Genomic DNA, 19,548 nt, shown 5'->3' with positions numbered 1-19,548 from the left:
GCTGCGCTTATATATAGCCACACGCAAACACACACACTCTATCTCTCTCCTGTTTTATTAATAAAAGTGCTCGGATGGATGTTAAAACGGGCTGAGGAAGACAACTGGGATCGCTGTGTGTCTGGTCAAGATGACTAACAAATGCAGTAAAAAAAAATCATTGAATGAACACTTCCTATCTGTGCGAACACAGATGTGCCTACACGCATGCATATCCAAACAAAGACGGGCTGTCTTGCATTTCTTTTCTCTCCATTTCCTTTTGTCTTTGTCCTGCATTTATCTTTAGCTATGAAAAGGCTGTGCATCTGTCTCTCTCCTCTCACTCGCTCCTCGTAAGTTCATTGACATTCACTGAACACAGCACAGGGCGCTCAGACCTTCCGGCACTCTGCGCTCAGAGACTGTTTGTGTGTGTGTGTGTTCATCACTCTAGCTCTATGATTAGGATTGTTATTCTGTATCAATAAGTGAATTAAATCACAGTCACGCTTTTCTTAGATAAAAATAACAGATGGAACCACTTGGTTTGGTGTCAATGTGTTTGAACTGGAAAATGTTCATGTTTTAATCAGTATTTTTATCTTGTTTTCCAGTAATACATCTTTTAACATAATAAACAAGATTATTCACCTAATAAAGAAAAACGGTGCAAGATATTAAGACTTTTTAGAGATTGCATAACCTTAATTAATTGTTTTTCACTTGCTTTTTAAAAAGCTGATTTAAGCTAAAACGTAGTACTACAAAACAAACTTAACATATCAATGCTTTTTGATTTTGCAGATGTATTTACCTTTTTTTCTTCTAAAATAATTATTTTACTTGGGGAAAAAAAGAGATTTTATTTATTTATGTTTTTATTTATTTTCTTTATTTTCTTTTGTCTTCTAAAAATGTTTTTAATGGAAAATATCAAGATAATATAAAACATTTTTGTAATGGTTTTTATATTATTTAGAGTTGTTTATCAGGTGAATTTAACGATAATTATAATTTTTTTTTAATAGTTTTTGTTTTTGAGTATATGTCAAAAATGTTGAAAAAAATTGACTTTGCTTATATATATATATATATATATATATATATATATATATATATATATATATATATATATATATATATTAATCAGATGCAATGTCACTTAGAATTTATGATTTTTTTTCTATTTTTACTGGAAATCACGATAAAGGTGTACATTAAAACATTGTGGAGAAAGTTAGCGGAAAGTGCATTTAGGGTATTCCCTCAGTCTGATATCTGTTACTAGTTGCGCGTCATTTACTGAAATCAAAACCGGAAAAACATCCTAATGTCACACAAACAAACATTCGCACATTGAATGAGAGTGATTTTCAAGAATGGAAAGAAAAACAAGAAGTGACTCAGAATAAAAGTGCCCCAGTTATCTAAATCTCACTCTCTCTTCCTCCTGATGAGAATTCAAGGACTTCTTCTCACACAAGAGCTTGTATGTCACCTTACTGCTGCTCGCTCATTTCAAGTCTGTAATATATAGACATTGACTTTTTTTCTCACCGGTGGGAGTGAACGTCAAATGAATCCAATGAGCAGAGCGTGATTTGGTCATACGGTCAATATGACTTGTAGGCTGACTGTTGTCTTGACTAATTGTTATCAAGGATTATATTATTTTAAGGGGATATGCAAGGGTGAGAGGGGTGAATATGCCTTTATTTGGGCTGATTAGTTCACTTGTTGGACATTTTTTGGGTGAGATGGTTGACAGATTAAAAAATGATTACTGTTTGTCTTTCTTTGTTTTAGCTGTGATTTGCTCTCTATCTCTGCGTCTCTCGCTCTTGCTCTCTGGGGTGTTGGGGATGGGCTCACTCCACACTCTCCTAATCCCCTTTATCCTGTCTGAAACCTACTCCACCTGTCATTACACATCTGGACACACACACACATTATATGTTACCGCAGTCATACATAAAATACATTTAAGGTTCAAGCATATAATATAGGTTAATTGTACAGATATACATAGTGCACTTATAAGTGATGTATGAACAAAGCTGTTTGTACAAAACATGGTTTGTTATGTATCCAGACTGTCCTATTTATATATATACATAGATAGATTCTAATCTGTCATATATAGCTAAGATTTAAAGATATAATGCATGTAGTTGGCATGTGGCAATGGGAACTGGGTTTCCAAATGGGTTACAAATACATGAAATGTGTGAGCCAATTATCATAATACGATGTAATATTCAATCATATGGTGAGACAGTTGCTAAATCAGTCAAACTTTAGTGTTTTAGATTATATTTAAGATAAATGACTGCACAAAAATTGTAATCAGTTCATCTCCTTTTTCAGTTATCCACACAATTATTGCTCCCTAATGAAGATTTGAATAGCAGTTCGGGTTTCAGTGTGTTTTGGGGATTGTGATGATTTTAAGATTGAAGATCTGGGCTAGTAAGCTGTCTGTTAGCGGTTCATAGAGTTCAGAATCATTGGGATCCCCATAGGCAGTGTGCCTTTGAGTGAGGAACTGAATCATGGGCTCCTCCAGAGGGAAGAATCCCTGCAATAAATGTGCAGTTAGTCACTTTGGGTAAGAAAATATCTGCCTAAATGACTATATTAATACGTGATAGTAAGGTATTTCCATTTAGAAATGAACTTTAACAATACAGAGTTCCTATACACTATTTGGGATCAGTAAGATATATTTTAAATACTTTTATTCAGCAAGAAAGCATTAAATCGATCAAAAGTGACAGTAAAAGTTTCTTATGTAACAAAAGAAATTCTGAAAATAAAATTAAGTTTCCGCAAAAATATTAAATAGCACAATATATATATAATAGCATATATATATATATATATATATATAATAGAATATATAAATATAAACATTTATTTCAAATTACAATAATATTCCACAATATAACTTTTTTTTACTGCTTTTTTGTCCAAATAATAGAGCTTTGCTGAATCAAAAGCTTTCTAAAACATTGAAAATCTTACTGACGGCTAACTTTTGAATGGTGCTGTAAATATTTCAGAAATCGTAATGCTGTTATTGTCCTATTGCAGTTTTTTATCGAATATATGATGTTTCAATATAGGATTTTTTAAGGATTTAGACTATAATAAATTAAATAGAAAAGTGCAATGCACCAATATGTTTTTCATATTATGTTTGCTGAGATTTATTGTCCCCATTACAGAACAAAAAATACTCTACAATAAACAAATTTTGCCTCTATTTACAAGAGAGTCAACACAATCGATCCTTTTAACCTCAGTTTATTTGCGGAGAGTTGAGAGAAAAGTTCCATTTCTCTTTGTTTAGATGAATTACTAATCTAACTATAATATATTTCCAGCTTCATGTATCCACATATAATAGAGGAAATCTGCTTTTCATTACGTCTGTTGTTGTTGACTAGTTTTATTGATTAGATGATACATTTCTACTACTGTATAGCTCATGCCGTAGACCATGGCCTAGCAACACCAATATCACAAGTTCAGTTCTTATCAAACATACACCTTGATTGTACTGTAAGTCACTATATATATATTTTTATATATATATATATATGATTGTAACTTTTTTCACTACACTTAAATTGACAAGCTATCATTAATTCAATAACAAAACAAAACAAAAATCTAGTAATTTATTTTCTTAGTTAACATTTATGTGACTAGACAGATCATGTCTAAACAAATGCTTATCTTCAAGGTCATCCTGTTTGTGTTTGTGCTGCAAAAGACAGAGTTTGAGGCAGAAACCACCACCAGAAGACACCAGCGCATGCTCCCACTAGTGCAGCGGTGTACGGCTGGCGGGCTGTTCTTTGTTTATTAGCATATCTAGATGACAGTGGCATCGCAGAGGCAGCAGTAATTAAGGGCACAACAATGGAAACAGTAATGATGATTGGCATACCATTACATGCCACAGGGAGGGAGGGAGGGAGGAAAAGAGAAAAAGAGTGCAGTGGGAAAGAGATAAATGAAGAAAGCTTGCTCTTTTAATCTCAGCAGGGCTACTACCTCAGTGTACATGCGGGTCTGTGCGTGGGTGTGCACGTGTGTGTTTGCTCTCTTGTTCGCCTTTGTGTAAATATGCGCCAACTCGTTTACTTTTACTGGGAAGTCGCTTGTTTTCCTTTCCCCTCCCTGTCACACAAGCACACTGATTTCTTTGAGATGGCTTATTCAGAAAGGAGGGGTTTTCTTTCACCCCGCCTCACCTCTCTTCACGTTTACTTCTTTTACTGACTATTTTATGATGCTTTTTTTTTTACCTTTTAGATCCTGGAAGCCCAAGTCCTCATTAACTTTCATTATATTGAAGAGAGAGTGGCCAAAATGTTAATCAAAAAATTGTGTGTTGCGTTCCATAGAAGAAAGAAAGTTGACCATACAATGATATTTCTGGGTTTAATTGTCCCATAAGGATCAGTAAAGTACCTCTATCTCAGCACCTCTTTGAGGGTGTTTGTCTTTGTGAGCGTATGAGAGGTTGACTGTGTTTTCCAGCGCACACAGGCATATGCACACACATTAGGTGTGTTTATGTTGGTCTATGAGACGAAACTCTGTTTATATGCGCAAAAAGTGTCTCCAGACCCCTCCCATTCTGTTTCTCTTGGCACAGACCTTCTCTCTGCCCTACTCTGTATCTCTATCTTTCTTTTTCTTGCACACACTCTCCTCAACCTGCATCTGTGTTCTCTAACAAGAGCAAAAAACCAACATTTGATGCTTTTCATTTTAATCTCAATACCCACCAAATCCATCAACCCAATTATTGAAATCTACCATTACACACACTCAGACTGCACTAATTTACTAATCCCCTCTCATCACTGTACCATTCTGTTTGTTCAGCATTCTGTGTGTGTGTGTATGTGTGTCTGTATGTGTGATTGCTTGTGTGTGTGTGTGTGTGTGTGTGTGTGTGTGTATTCAGTGCAGCTTTAATGATAATCAGAGCAATGCAATCAGATGTATGCCTTACCAGCCATAATTATGAGGAATATGCACAGCAGTGTGGATGATAGGTCTGCTCCCTCTCTCTCTCTCTCTCTCTCTCTCTCTCTCTCTCTCTCTTGCCAGAGCTCTGTGCTGACAGATGGTTGTGTCAGTCATAATGGGGCAAATCCGATCGCTACCGAATGAAAGGCGTCCCTCCAGCAGAGAGAGAGAGAGGGAGAGAGAGAGACGGTCGATGTGTCTGTATTGATGTGTTTACTCAGGGTGAAATTGGCATCCATTAGAGAGAGGATTGTGTGTGTGTGTGTGTCAGTGAGAATATAGGCTCTAAAATGAAGGCTGCATTAATTCATATTCTGTTACACATGCACAGACACTCTTCCGTCAAGTGTCCACACTGTCTCTTTTTCAAACACAGACACACACACACACATGCACAGCAGGGTGGACTGCGCAGACAGCATGGCGATGCCGGGGAAGGTGTGTCTCCGGAGTTCCATTGTTCTAGTCAGAGAGGAATCTATGTGGAAAACCTCCTATATAAAAAGGGGGTAGTTAATGTGGGGATGAAGGAAAAGAAAGGAGGAAAGAGAGCTTTAGTAGGAAGTGGACTAGCAGTTTCCACAAGCCAGCTTTTTGGGAAGGGTGTGAGGTTTAGTGTTTATACATTCCTGTATCGAATCTAGGCAGATACAATGTAGAGAGCTGTCAAGAATGTTTCTTCTATATGATATGTACAAGGCAATATTCTGTAACTGTTTTCCCAATTGCTTTTACAAGTCTTCAAAGGAGCTTAAAAATGGATAATGGTGTCAAGATCCTCATAAAAAAGAGAAAATGCAGAGAAGAAACGAGAATGAAAAAATGCTGCACATTCTTTTGCTGGTGGAATGTTACAGTAAATTATTCATCCTGTCAAGAATCCATTTCTAAGGAGGTCTCTCTTCATTCATCACTCTATCTCTGTCTCTCTCTCTCAATTTTTCTATAAGGTTAAAAGTGCCATGGAACACACAGGATTTCAAGCTGCACTGGGACTGAAGTCCACCAATACACTGCCCCCCACCCCACCCATATCTGTCTCTCTTGTTCTCCTTTTTGTACCTCCCATTTGGGCGTCCAATAGCCTCTTAAAAGATAAAGAAAAAAGGCTAAAAATATGTTTCTCTCATGAACTGACACTGCTAGTACCTGGTTTTTCTGGTTGATTTTGTAAGAACAGAATGAACACATGCTATTTTAGTTTACCAGCATTCTGTTTTAAGTTTCATTCGATGCTTTGGTTTGGTAAAAGGAGTTCCTTGGAGGCCACACATCTAAAACAAATCCCCAGGCTCTGTCGTTTATATTATGTGATTTGCAAGTTTGCAAACATCTTCATTCTGAATGTGAATGAAGCGCTTTTGATTGGCAGCTCTTTAGTCTTAATCCGTTAAGAGGGCTCTCCAGAGGGCTAGAATTGGGGAGGATGGGGTAAGAGAGAAGGCGTTCACAGTGTTGACCCATGCACTAATGGAAACGGTCTGCTGAATGATCCCACTTCTGGCACCATTGGACAACAGCTGGGCCTTGGAAGGCTCAGACCCAAAAAGCCCATTTTGGAAATAGGCATTCATGCTGGTAGGGTTTAAAAGATAGAGCCTTGAGATCCCTACAGTCCATTTGTGGGAAGTAACAGACCAGTTGACTTGTGGTAACAATCAAGTTGTTTGCTAAAAACCTAAATAAGTGTTGAGAAACGTGAATGAATGTCCAGATTTTGTCTCCAGAAGTTGTCACATAACATTACACAAATCTTGTCAGCAGTCTTATATATGTGTCTGTGTGTGTGTGTGTGTATATATATATATTAGTGCTGTCAATCGATTAAAAAAAATTAACTAATTAATCGCACAATTTTTTAAAATTAATCGCGATTAATCGCGATTAATCGCAATTAAAAGACTGAAACTTTTTGGATATGTAGATGTAAAATGTAAATAATTAATGTAAACTCAAGACAAAGAAACTATTTAAATTCAAAATATGATTGTTTATTGGAATTTTTGTTTAACTTGTAACACAGATTTTCTCATGTAAACAACATACCTGCAATAAACCATCAATATCCTCCAAATTAACTGTTGGCTTGAAAGCCATATTTATTACAGAAATAAAAACACAGGCATGTAAGTACCATTTGAATTTCAAAACAATCAATGCCAATAAAAAACAAAAATGATTTCTGTTATGTTGAATTCTAAGTGGACTGCAAAAAAATTCCAAAGTATAGTCATTGCCAGTGCTTTAAGTGGGCCGGTATGCACCTTACTCAGTACTGCCACTTCCAAATATAGCTCTTGAGCGTACCGCCACCTCTCCGTGCGCCCAGAACGTGCTTGTAGCGTACCGGTACGCTCATCTGGACATCTGTTTTAATAGAGGTTTTAATCTTTTACCTGCACTGCCGATTTTCAGAGCGCCCTTCACAATGCAAGCTTCCTAATTCATCCCACCCAGAGCAGAAACTACATTACCCATTCACTCTTAAATTATACAAGTGAATAGCGCATGTGTCGCTTTTCCCACTGTTAAGTGTCAACAACTCAACGTGGCCGGAGAAGGTGTGTGAAACTCGTTGTGAGTTATACTAAAGCAAAATCTTGAGTATTTATTGTCTGATAAACATTAAAAACTGTCCGCGGAGGTTGAGTCGTCCTGCAGCCCCCGCTGGCTGTTCATTGGCTGCAGCATCTTTTTTCTAAGTTCTAAAAAAATACCGTAGACGGCAAGGCACAAATTTAGATATTAATTTATCTAATTAATCTATAGCCCATGCACAAAGACAATATGATCTTTTTGTCCCCTTTTTGTTTTAAAGCTTGATGAAGAGAGAGAGCGCAAGTTGCTGCAGCTGCGGGGAGGACAGTGATGCACGCGCACAGGAGTGATTGACAGTTCGCGGCACTGTGTACAAAAAATACTCCGCTACACAATTATTTCCTTATTTTCGTTTAAGCTTATTAACGTTAGCGTTACAGAAAGGTCTGATTTACGCACTGTTACAGTCATTGTTTTTTTTTTTTTTTTTTTTAAACAATGACATTTGAGTTCATGATTTTAATGTTGCTGTTTCTTGTGGCAGATTGAAGAGTAATCCGGCAGAGTTTTATACTGAAACTTTCCGTCTAAAAGTCCTTCCTTGGTCTTATCCATATTTCTTTGCACGTTGAACACACATAGGCCACAACTGGAAATAAAAAAAAACTGCAACCGCGTTAATTGCGTTATTTTTTTTTAACGCGTTAAATATTTCAAATTAATCGAATGCGTTAACGCGCTAATTTTGACAGCACTAATATATATATATATATATATATATATATATATATATATATATATATATATTATATATATAATTTTCCGTTTTCCTTGAAGCAACTTGCTTTGATAATAAGGCTTTGCCTTTCTGTGTCTCCACAGCTGCCAGGAGCTCTGAAGAGGAAATTGACTGGGGCCGCTGAGAGTTCTGCATTACTAAACGGTTTCTCTGACACGTCTATGACCCAGGGAGGTGGCAAACGTCTATGTCTGGAAGATGTCACCTTGGACATGGGCCCCAGCTACCCTCAGCCCCCGTTCCCTTCTGGGATGGACAACCAGGGGGGCCCTCTGGAAGCTAATCGACTGAACAGCAACAACAACAATTTGGGGTCGCCATATTCCGTACCCCCAAATGCTAGTCCTGGATCAACACAAGGGACTGGGGGAGGCTCAGGGGGCTTGACAAGCAACTTCAACCCAAATGGGAGCTCAGCCACTCCTTCAGTGGAACAAGAACTGCAGGAGATTTTGGATGAACTTACAAAGAACCCTGATCCCTCCTTACCTGAACTTGACATTGAGAAGATCTTAGGAAAAGAAAGTGATGACCAGGCAAGTAGTGCTGGAGGTTTTGTCCACCTGGAGGGTAATGGCACCCCCAAAAGGTCTCCACAGAGACAGTCCCACCTGGAGGCCCACCTCACTCAGTCCCCTGGTTTCTCTCAAGCTGGGTCGCCTCAGGTGGGTCCAAGTCCTGCTGGGGCACCATATACTCTACCACACCCTTCCAAAACAGTTCCGTCTCCCCTCTCAGCATCACCCTTGTCCTCTTCCTCTTCACAAGGGCAAAATCAAGCACGGTCGCCCATGCTTTCTGCTGCCCTATCAAGCCGGCCCGGATCCAACTGGCATGACATGCCCCGGGCCCAACAGCTTCAGCAGATGGCATCGAATAGTAAGCATCATTCCAACAACAGTGCAGGTCCCCCACCTGCACAGTCAGGGTTGTCTGGATTGGGCCAGCAGAGTACTTCCTGGGCTGGTCCTTCTCCACCTTACCGACCAGGGGATAAACTGCCTAACTCATCACCTCATCAGCAGCCTTTCAGCCCAGCAGGTAATATTCAGAGCCCCCAGAGTTCTCTAATCTCTAGCATGGCTCCAGCCCCGTCCACCAGACCTTCACCACCCTACAGGCCAGAAAAGCTAGCCAGCCCAGCAATTGCTCAGCCCCCATTCAGCCCCCAAAACAGCATTCTGTCTGGAAATGCCCCACCGGGAGTTTCAGGCACTGCAATCCAAGGTTCTCAGGCTAGTTTTCTTCCTGGTGTGGCCCCAGCATCAAACAACACTCGACCATCGCCTCCTTACCGACCAGATAAACATCCAAGTCCAGCTGGGCAATGCCAACCAGGAACACAACCTCCCACACAAGGACTTCTTTTCAACTCACAAAATACTCAAGCACCTGCAATGTCTAGTCAGCTGTTCAAGGCCATCACATCCAACCAGCCAACCAGTAGCCTCAAGCTCCTAATGCAGGCGCAGGGAAAACCCTCACAGCTGCAACTAAACAAGACCACCACAGCTAGTATGGGTCCAGAACCATACTCTTTCAACAACACCAAGCCGTTACGTCATTTTGACCCCAATCCCTCTGTGACCAAACCGGGTCCTCTGACTGTGGGAGCATACCGCAATGCTAGCATGCAGCCCACGACACCCACATCAGCCACAGGACATGGACATCTTTTGCCACAGCGTGTGCAAAGGGGCATGCCTGCTGGTGGTATTGTGCCTCACTGCAGAGATGTGAGTAACATTGCTTGCTTGTTTTTACAAATGATATAAAGCCAGACAGCTAGTATAAAAACCTACTTTTAATGTGATCTTTAAAATTGTGGGAGTACACAATTTTATTTTTGTAATTCTATTTGGTGTCAGTAGTGGCATGAAACTGACACTTTTAAGTGCAAGCAATAGAAGACTTCTGTAGCTGTTATTTCCTAAGACTGTGATGCATCTATCTGTTGTTGTCTTCAAAATTCTTGATTTATATAATCGATAGATGATTTAGCGCATTGAAAAAGTGTCAAAAGAATTATGTTTTAAACAGGACTTTTAGAAGTTAGCAATTAAAAATACAAAGATATAAGAAGACGGAATTACAGCCCTGGTTTTTCCATTAGCTTTGGGTATGCTCACTTCATACTGGGGGAGAAAGATGGAGTGTGCACCCTGTGGTGTGTACCATGGGAAGGGAGGGGAGTGGGTGTTCCGACTCTGATGTGTGTATAAGAGGGGCAGTTAGGAAGCTCCAAAGGTTAATTGAATGGACAGCTGAGCAGAGAATGAAGGAATGTGAGTCTTTGTATGCGATTAGCATTCATGCTAAAAGGCTGAACATGCTCAGTCCATCTCTGTTGATTAGGATAGGGCCAAAATTACTTTGTTTTGTTACTGTCATGTCTAAAAAGATAATTTCTTGAATGAAAAAAAGAGACCATGTAGAGTTCTAAAAAATTTTTTGCTCTGAAGTGAAAATATGTGTTTGTTTATTCAAGTTTATTTGTATAGCGCTTTTTACAAAACAAATCGTTACAAAGCAACTTTACAGAAAATTATGTTTCTACAATATTTAGTAGTAGCTAGTAGTTTGTGCACATTTGACAGGATTTTAGAAAAACTAAAAAATAATAATAATACAAGACGTAGTCAGCTAGACGATGAACTATCAATATTATTAATTAAGTTATTATATGATTAAGTCACACATTTAGGAATAATTGTTAGTTCTGTTTGTTCATTCAGGGTTAGCATCATCTGAGGTCCTCTGAGGGTCAGCATCATCTCTTCTCAGGTGTTCTGGATCCAGACTGGAGCTTGTGTAAATCCTAGTTACCACGGGATGTGAATCCCGTGGCAAAACATAGAAACAAAATACAGACATCATTAGCATAGCTGCTGATCCAACAAAGTAAAATTAGTTTAACCCAAGCTAATGAATAAAAATGCACCTTTGATCAGATGCAACTACACTCACAATTAAAAAGATACATTATTCGAATGCTTGGCGAAAGAGATGTGTTTTTAATCTAGATTTAAACAAAGAGAGTGTGTCTGAACCCCGAACATTATCAGGAAGGCTATTCCAGAGTTTGGGAGCCAAATGTGAGAAAGCTCTACCTCCTTTAGTGGACTTTGCTATCCTAGGAACTACCAAAAGTCCAGCGTTTTGTGACCTTAGGGTGCGTGATGGGTTGTAACGTGGTAGAAGGCTAGTTAGGTACGCTGGAGCTAAACCATTTAGGGCCTTATAGGTAAGTAATGATAATTTGTAACTGATGCGGAACTTAATAGGTAGCCAGTGCAGAGACTGTAAAATTGGGGTAATATGATCATATTTTCTTGACCTCGTAAGGACTCTCGCTGCTGCATTTTGGACGACCTGTAGCTTGTTTATTGAAGAAGCAGGACAACCACCTAGAAGTGCATTACAATAGTCCAGTCTAGAGGTCATGAATGCATGAACTAGCTTTTCTGCATCAGAAACAGATAACATGTTTCGTAGCTTGGCAATGTTTCTAAGATGGAAGAATGCAATTTTTGTAACATTGGAAATATGATTTTCAAAAGACAAATTGCTGTCTAATATAACACCCAGATTTCTGACTGTAGAGGAAGTTACAGTACATCCGTCTAGTTGCAGATTGTAATCTACAAGATTCTGTGTAGTGTTTTTTGGTCCAATAATTAATATCTCCGTCTTATCCGAATTTAATTGGAGAAAATTCTTTGTCATCCAATCTTTTACATTTTTTACACAATCTGTTAGCTTAGATAATTGGGAAGTTTCATCTGGTCTCGTTGATATATATAGCTGAGTATCATCAGCATAACAGTGGAAGCTAATTCCGTATTTTCTAATAATATTACCAAGGGGCAACATGTATATTGAAAATAGAAGGGGACCTAGGACGGATCCTTGTGGCACTCCATATTTTACTGATGATAAATGAGATGACTCCCCATTTAAGTAAACAAAATGGTAGCGATCGGACAGGTAGGATCTAAACCATCTTAGAGCCTGCCCTTGAATACCTGTATAGTTTTGTAATCGATCTATGAGTATGTCATGATCTATGGTGTCGAACGCAGCACTAAGATCAAGTAAGACTAGAAATGAGATGCAGCCTTGGTCTGACGCAAGGAGCAGGTCATTTGTAATTTTAACAAGTGCAGTTTCTGTGCTATGGTGGGGCCTAAAACCTGACTGAAATTCTTCATACAGATCATTTTTATGCAGGAAGGTGCTCAATTGAGCAGACACAACTTTTTCTAAAATTTTAGACATAAATGGAAGATTTGAAATAGGCCTATAATTTGCCAGTACACTAGGATCTAGTTTTGGTTTCTTAATAAGAGGCTTGATAACCGCCAGCTTGAATGGTTTTGGGACGTGTCCTAAAGATAACGACGAGTTTATGATATTGAGAAGCGGTTCTTCGGCTACAGGTAACAGCTCTTTCAGTAATTTAGAGGGTACAGGATCTAATAAACATGTTGTTGGTTTAGATACAGTGATAAGTTTATTTAGCTCTTCCTGTCCTATGGTTGTAAAGCACTGCAGTTTATGTTTGGGTGCGATGGATGAAACTGAAGTGTTAGATGCTGTAGAATCTACATTCGCTATTGTATTTCTAATGTTATCTATTTTATCAGTGAAGAAATTCATAAAGTCATTACTATTTAACGTTGGTGGAATATTTGAATCAGGTGGCATCTGGTAATTTGTTAACTTAGCCACTGTGCTAAATAAAAACCTTGGATTGTTTTGGTTATTTTCAATGAGTTTGTGTATATGCTCTGCCCTAGCAGTTTTTAGAGCCTGTCTATAGCTGGACATACTGTTTTTCCATGCAATTCTAAAAACTTCTAAGTTAGTTTTTCTCCATTTGCGTTCAAGACTACGAGTTACTTTCTTGAGAGAGTGAGTATTACTGTTATACCATGGTACAGTACGTTTTTCTCTAACTTTTTTCAATTTGATTGGGGCAACAGCTTCTAATGTATTAGAGAAAATAGTGCCCATGTTGTCAGTAATTTTGTCTAATTCATGTGTATTTTTGGGTACAAATAGCAGTTGAGATAGATCAGGCAGGTTATTTGCGAATCTGTCTTTGGTGGCTGGAACAATAGTTCTGCCCAGACGGTATCGCTGCGACATATAGTTAATATCAGTTATACGCAGCATGCACGATACGAGGAAATGGTCTGTAATATCATCACTTTGAGGTACAATATCTATAGCAGTAAGATCGATGCCATGCGATATAATTAAATCTAGTGTATGATTAAAACGATGAGTGGGCCCGGTGACATTTTGCTTGACTCCAAAGGAGTTTATTAGGTCAGTAAACGCAAGTCCTAATGTATCATTTGTATTATCAACGTGAATATTAAAATCTCCCATGATTAGCGCCTTATCAACTGTAACTAGAAGGTCTGAGAGGAAATCTGCAAATTCTTTTAGGAATTCTGTATACGGCCCTGGTGGTCTATACACAGTAGCCAGAGCAAGAGATACATTAGATTTCTTTTGCATGTCTGACAGAGTAACATTTAGCATTAGTATTTCAAAAGAGTTAAACCTGTATCCTGTTTTCTGGGTAACATTGAGAATATCACTATATATTGTTGCAACACCCCCGCCACGACCAGTCTGACGGGGCTCATGCTTATAACAGTAGTTTGGTGGAGTAGACTCATTTAGACCAAAATAATCATTTGGTTTTAGCCAGGTTTCAGTCAAGCAGAGTAAATCAAAACTATTATCTGTGATCATTTCATTTACAATAACTGCTTTTGGTGTGAGTGATCTAATATTTATGAGCCCAAACTTTAAAAATTGTTTTTGTTCATTTACTTTACATTTTTCTGGTTTAATTACGATAAGATTTTTTCTAGATCCTACATTATATTTATATTTATATTTTGACCTCACTATTCTGGGAACAGACACAGTCTTAATAGGTTTTACAGCACAAGTACTTTTATCATTTAAGCCGGTGGAACAAAACTCATCATAATGGTTATTTGAGAATTGACTTACTAGTCACATGGAGCGAAGTGTCCTGGAGATGTTGTCAGAGAGAAGCTCCGCTCCGACTCGACTGGGGTGTAATCCATCAGCGCGAAACAGTCTAGGACGCTCCCAGAAAAGATTCCAGTTATTAACAAATAGCAGTTTCTGTTCTTTACACCATGACAACAACCATTCATTTAAAGCAAAAAGTCTACTGAACCTTTCGTGTCCTCGTCGATACGTGGGCAGTGGTCCTGACACGACGATCGTCGCCGCGGGCGTCGTGCTGCGAACCGTCTCGATCAGGCTCCTGAAGTCCCTCTTCAGCGTCTCCGTCTGCCGCAGCGTGGTGTCGTTAACCCCGGCGTGAAGCACGACCGCTCTGGGGCTCTCGCCGTCCTTCAGGATCGCGGGTATCTGCGCAGAAACATCGAGAACACGAGCACCAGGCAAACAATGAGTGTGCACTTTACCTTCGGCTAACGTAGCACTTACGTGTCGGACGATGGAGTCTCCGATGATCACAGCGTCGCGTCCTGTTTATGCAGCAAAGAGCAAAGGCTTTGTGACTGTGTGTGTTTGTATATCCATGCTAAAGAGAGAAAGGCAGTGTGTGTAAATGTGTGTGCCTATAGAGTTTCAAAGTGCCGCTGTGCATTCTGTCTCATGCGTGGCGGTCTGTTTGAAGACAGAGTCCCCCTCTTTCAGCCCAGTAGTCCTCTTTCATCACACCAATAAAAGATAATGAATTTTAGAGGAGACTGAGATTGAGGAAGAAAGAGAAAAGGGGGTCGGTTTCTTTAGTGACATGACATGCATGGTTGCAAACTAAAGAGGGATTCAAAACTTCTATCCCCCAAAACTGACACTCTCTCTCTCTCTCTCTCTCTCTCTCTCTCTCTCACACACACACACACTCACAAAGTTTATTCTAAACCAAATTTAAATACTCAACTCACAATATTTTATTTTTCTGAGCCGAGATTAGAATTTAATTTTAATAATTAAACCATTTACATCTATTTCCTTGAGGAGCGCAAAAGAGTAGAAAACAAAAGTTTGATTTGTTATCAAGACTCATGATTCACAAGAACTCAACAGCAACACAGGTATTTTCCCAGCAGGAGCAGCTTTCTTGTAGTCGTTGACTCAGGTGGGGATTCCCTCCTCCTACTGAACACCACTCTCTGTTCTCTCTCTGTCATGCTTACAGTTTGTGGAGGAAGTCTGTTTGTCTGTGAGCTCAAAAGCAGAAGTGAGATTGTATATTTTTTTTTTTTTTTACCTTTGAAACATCTCTGAGACTCCACCATTCGGGAAAGTAAGAAAGAAAAGAAAATGAAAGAGAGAAAACGTTTAATTGCCCTCACAGCAGTAGTGAATTTTTTATTTTTTTTAGCCCGTATCCTCTTGACCACATGTACTGAATATACACACACTCTCACACAAAGCCTACAGGCTATAAACATGCCTGATTTGTGTCTGTGGTGTGTGCTGTCATGTCTTCTATCTACCTCTCTGTGTGTTTAAGTGGTTGCTGAAGAACCCCAGGTGTGGCTTTAGCTGATTGGTTTATGTGACTAGAGACATTTGTGAAGTCATTTGAGTTGTGCTAAATTGATGCTTAAGTGACTCTGAGGTCAGAAGGAAAGCATTTGTGTAATATCAAAGAAAGGTGGAGATGTGGTTTTCTGGAGAGAGTTGCATTCATAAGGAATCAGTTAGGAACTGTGCTATCTCAGTATCAACTTTGAACTCTCCTAAAAGTCCTTAGATGACTTGGCTTTGGAATAATTGAATGAGAAATGTTTTGTTTATGAAAAATGATGTTGAGACTTTTGGAAGTCAAACTGCAGTCATCATCTCTAAGTACGTGACACAGAGCACAGCACTGAAGTCAGTGATTATTGTGTATGCATGTTGGACCAAGATGAAGATCTGGGTCTGTTGGTTTGAATTTGAGAATTTTAGTTTGACTAAAGTGTATATACTGTATGACAGACTGCTGGGTTTAGTCTGACTGTAGTCATATATTCATGCACAAAGACATTCTCTCTCCCACCAATAACAATCTCCACTAGTTTTGTTGTAGTATTATTATAGGGGGGGGGGGGTGAAATGCTATTTCATGCATACTGAGTTTTTTTACACTGTTAAAGAGTTGGACTCCCATGCTAAACATGGATAAAGTTTCAAAAATTGAGTTGTACGTTTGAAGGAGTATTTCTGTTCCAAAAATACTCCTTCCGGTTTGTCACAAGTTTCGGAAAGTTTTTTTCGAGTATGGCTCTGTGTGACGTTAGATGGAGCGGAATTTCCTTATATGCGTCCTAAGGGCACGTCTGCCGGAAGAGCGCGCGCTCCCGTATAGAAGAGCACTGAGAGCACAACAGACTTCACTGATCAGAGCGAGAGCATCGCGAAATGTCACAAAAGGAGTGTGTTTTTGGTTGCCAGGGCAAGACAACCCTGCACAGATTACCAAAAAAAAAACCAAAAGGGTCACGATCGTGTGTTGGAACCGCAGGCGGTGGGTAAAACTGCTTCAAATATCTCTGCCTCCTTGTTAGTGCGTCCCCTCACATGACGGAGACCCGGGTTCGAGCCCCGCTCGGAGCGATTCGTTGCTGCTGCTGCTCTCGTTCAGTTTCAGCCTCGGGATCTGATTCTGGATCATAAATAAACAGCTGAATCTGAATGTTAGCCATGGTTTGTTTTGGATGATGGTTTTTCCCTCACGGTAATGTCACAGCTTCCACATGCTCTCAACGCAAAACTCTACTGGCGCTCGTGATTCTTTAGCTCCGCCCACACGTCACGCCTCCAGCCGGTCGTGTTTTTCCGGGAAAAATCGGTACAGACTATCTTTCTCTTATGAATATAATAAAACTAAAGACTTTTTGGATTTATGAAGGATGCAGTACTACTTTATAGTTACTCAAGATTAACAGGATATTGAGTGAAAACGAGCATTTCACCCCCCCCCCCCCCCCCCCCCTTTAAAATATAATAGTATTTATTAATTTAGGTTGAAATATCTTGTTTTATATTTTCAGTAGTTCAGTAGTTTTTATCTGTGATTTTGTATTTGTGTAATTTCATTTTATATTTACATTAATATTAGCTTTATTTTTATTTCAGTGCTAGTAATTTAGATACTTAAATACATTGTTGCCTTTGTGACTTACTGAAATAAGTTTACATATTTCATCTAATATTTATTTGTAATTAATTTTATTACAATTTTTATTTAATTCAACGAAAACTGTTTTTATCATTTTAATTTGAATTAACACTGATCTCCACTCTGTTGGTATGTAAATGTATGTATCTCTCTCTTTTTTGTGTTGTCATGTCCTTCCTTCAAGGCTGAACTGGTGGGTTGGGGTAGGGGGGTTGGCTATATACATGGGAGAAAATATTGCATGCCAACACCAAACACACACACACACACACATCCACAGCAGTCTTCCCAGCAGGGTGTGGAGAGTCTAGCCTTGTTTTGTGCCTCTCTTCTGCTTGGGCACGTTCAATGATTTTAACCATTTTTAAAAGCTCTAAGTGGGTCAGCTGTACATAAATGTGTCTGAGAGAAATACAGAGACAGACAGAAAAAGCAAGAGTGAGGTCACGCTGCCACAAGAGCACATTTCATCTATAGAGTTTGCATGTGTTTGTGTTGGTTTCTTTATTTTGAAAGTTGATGCGTCCTGCCTGATGTTATACTCCATATAAAATTTATGTAAACATAATTTTTATAATAATTTTTCTATTTATTTTATATCAGTTCTCACATCAACTAGTATACCAATATCAGTATCAACTAGTGAAAGCAAATATGGCTTTTAAGATGTTTAAATGGAAATTGATTGTTAATTTTCACATAGGATGTTGAGAAAAATGTTCACTGACATGTTATGTGTAGAACACAAAGGTCAGAAATGCAAAAACAACTTAAAATCTTGTTGGGAAAGCTTTTTGTGTGACCAATAAGATATTTAGATGTCATCTGGTTAGAGTGCACCCCACTGTTTCCTGTGTGCAACTACAAACACAGCATAAGCCATGAAGTCCGATTTGCAAACTATTGACTTTTTTTTTTTTTTTATGAGTTGGTTAAAATGATTACTGAAACAGCCTCAAACTTGCTGGTTTGAATCAGACTCAATGAGTCAGTGAATCAGATCTGGAGTTCACAACTAGCTGATTCTCACTCTTCCTCACTAAACTCTTGAGTTGAACTGAAATGGGAACAACTGCTGTGATTTGGAAGCTACACCTTAGTTTCGGAAACTTTAAAATGCTGGTGTATAATTTAATTATTATATTTTCTGATAAAACATTTTTTTTTTTTTTAAATGGCATATTTTACAAAAGTATCCGTTCTCTTTTTGATTGCTGATTATGGGATCCAGTTGTAATAAACTGTAATTCAAAAAAATTATGAGTGACATAAGAACCATAATCAACTACACATTTGACTTTTTTAAAGTTATATTTAAATATCACAAATACAATGATTAGAGTGACATCATCAAATGGTAGCTATTTTACACAAAATACAAATAAAAAGCCATATTATATGTTAGATGACTTAAATAGTGTATTTATGTATGTACATTTAAATGTTTAATGTCCTAAATGTTCATTTATTTTATTACATTTTTTGTGGATTACCCTTGTTTTACAGCTTAGCCTTTACTGAAAGACTCATATTAAAGACACAAATGATGTCTTGATTTATTGTAAAGAAACTGACAAGGAGGTCTTAGACTAAATGCCTCCTTTAATTTTATTCAGAGTGTATGAGAAAGAAGCCTTGTTGTGTCAGCTTCTGTGCTTTGTGCCCCGAGGAGACGGAGAGAAAAGAGAGATGGAGATAGAGAGGACATTCAGCAGTTCAACCCCTCATCAGTATTTTAATATGAGAACGAGAGCCTGCTTTCTACACGCTCAAATGTTTCTTCCTGGCCTTCATACTCACATTTCCAGCTGCTAGAATCTACAGACGTACTCTGTCAATGTCAAATAAATTTACCTATCCGCTCTGATTCTTTGTTTGTGTGTGTGTGTGTGTGTGTGTGTGTGTGCGCACGCATGTTGTTGCTGTTGTAGCAAGAACGGCAACGATTAAATCCATCTGCACCAAATGTTCTCTCTCTGTCTGTTCA

General features: G+C 38.6%; 1 protein-coding gene and 1 long non-coding RNA gene across 2 annotated transcripts in view; one reads left to right on the top strand and one right to left on the bottom strand.

Moving 5' to 3' along the window:
• LOC128017091 (trithorax group protein osa-like) overlaps positions 1 to 19,548 on the top strand; it is a 72,721-nt gene that overhangs the window by 33,040 nt on the left and 20,133 nt on the right. The window contains exon 2 of the mRNA XM_052602267.1: positions 8,452 to 10,104. Coding sequence (XP_052458227.1) covers positions 8,452 to 10,104 — 1,653 coding nt within the window. The remainder of the gene's footprint in view (positions 1 to 8,451; positions 10,105 to 19,548) is intronic.
• Positions 10,839 to 14,554, bottom strand: LOC128017092 (uncharacterized). Its single transcript, XR_008184364.1, has 2 exons — positions 14,405 to 14,554; positions 10,839 to 11,186 (listed from the first exon to the last, which is right to left on the bottom strand). It is a non-coding gene; the product is annotated as an uncharacterized LOC128017092 (long non-coding RNA).

The sequence above is a fragment of the Carassius gibelio genome, chromosome A7 (assembly GCF_023724105.1).
Source record: "Carassius gibelio isolate Cgi1373 ecotype wild population from Czech Republic chromosome A7, carGib1.2-hapl.c, whole genome shotgun sequence".
Lineage (NCBI taxonomy): Eukaryota > Metazoa > Chordata > Actinopteri > Cypriniformes > Cyprinidae > Carassius > Carassius gibelio.
Note: the sequence above shows the minus strand (reverse complement) of the source record. Positions and strands in the feature narration are given on the sequence as shown.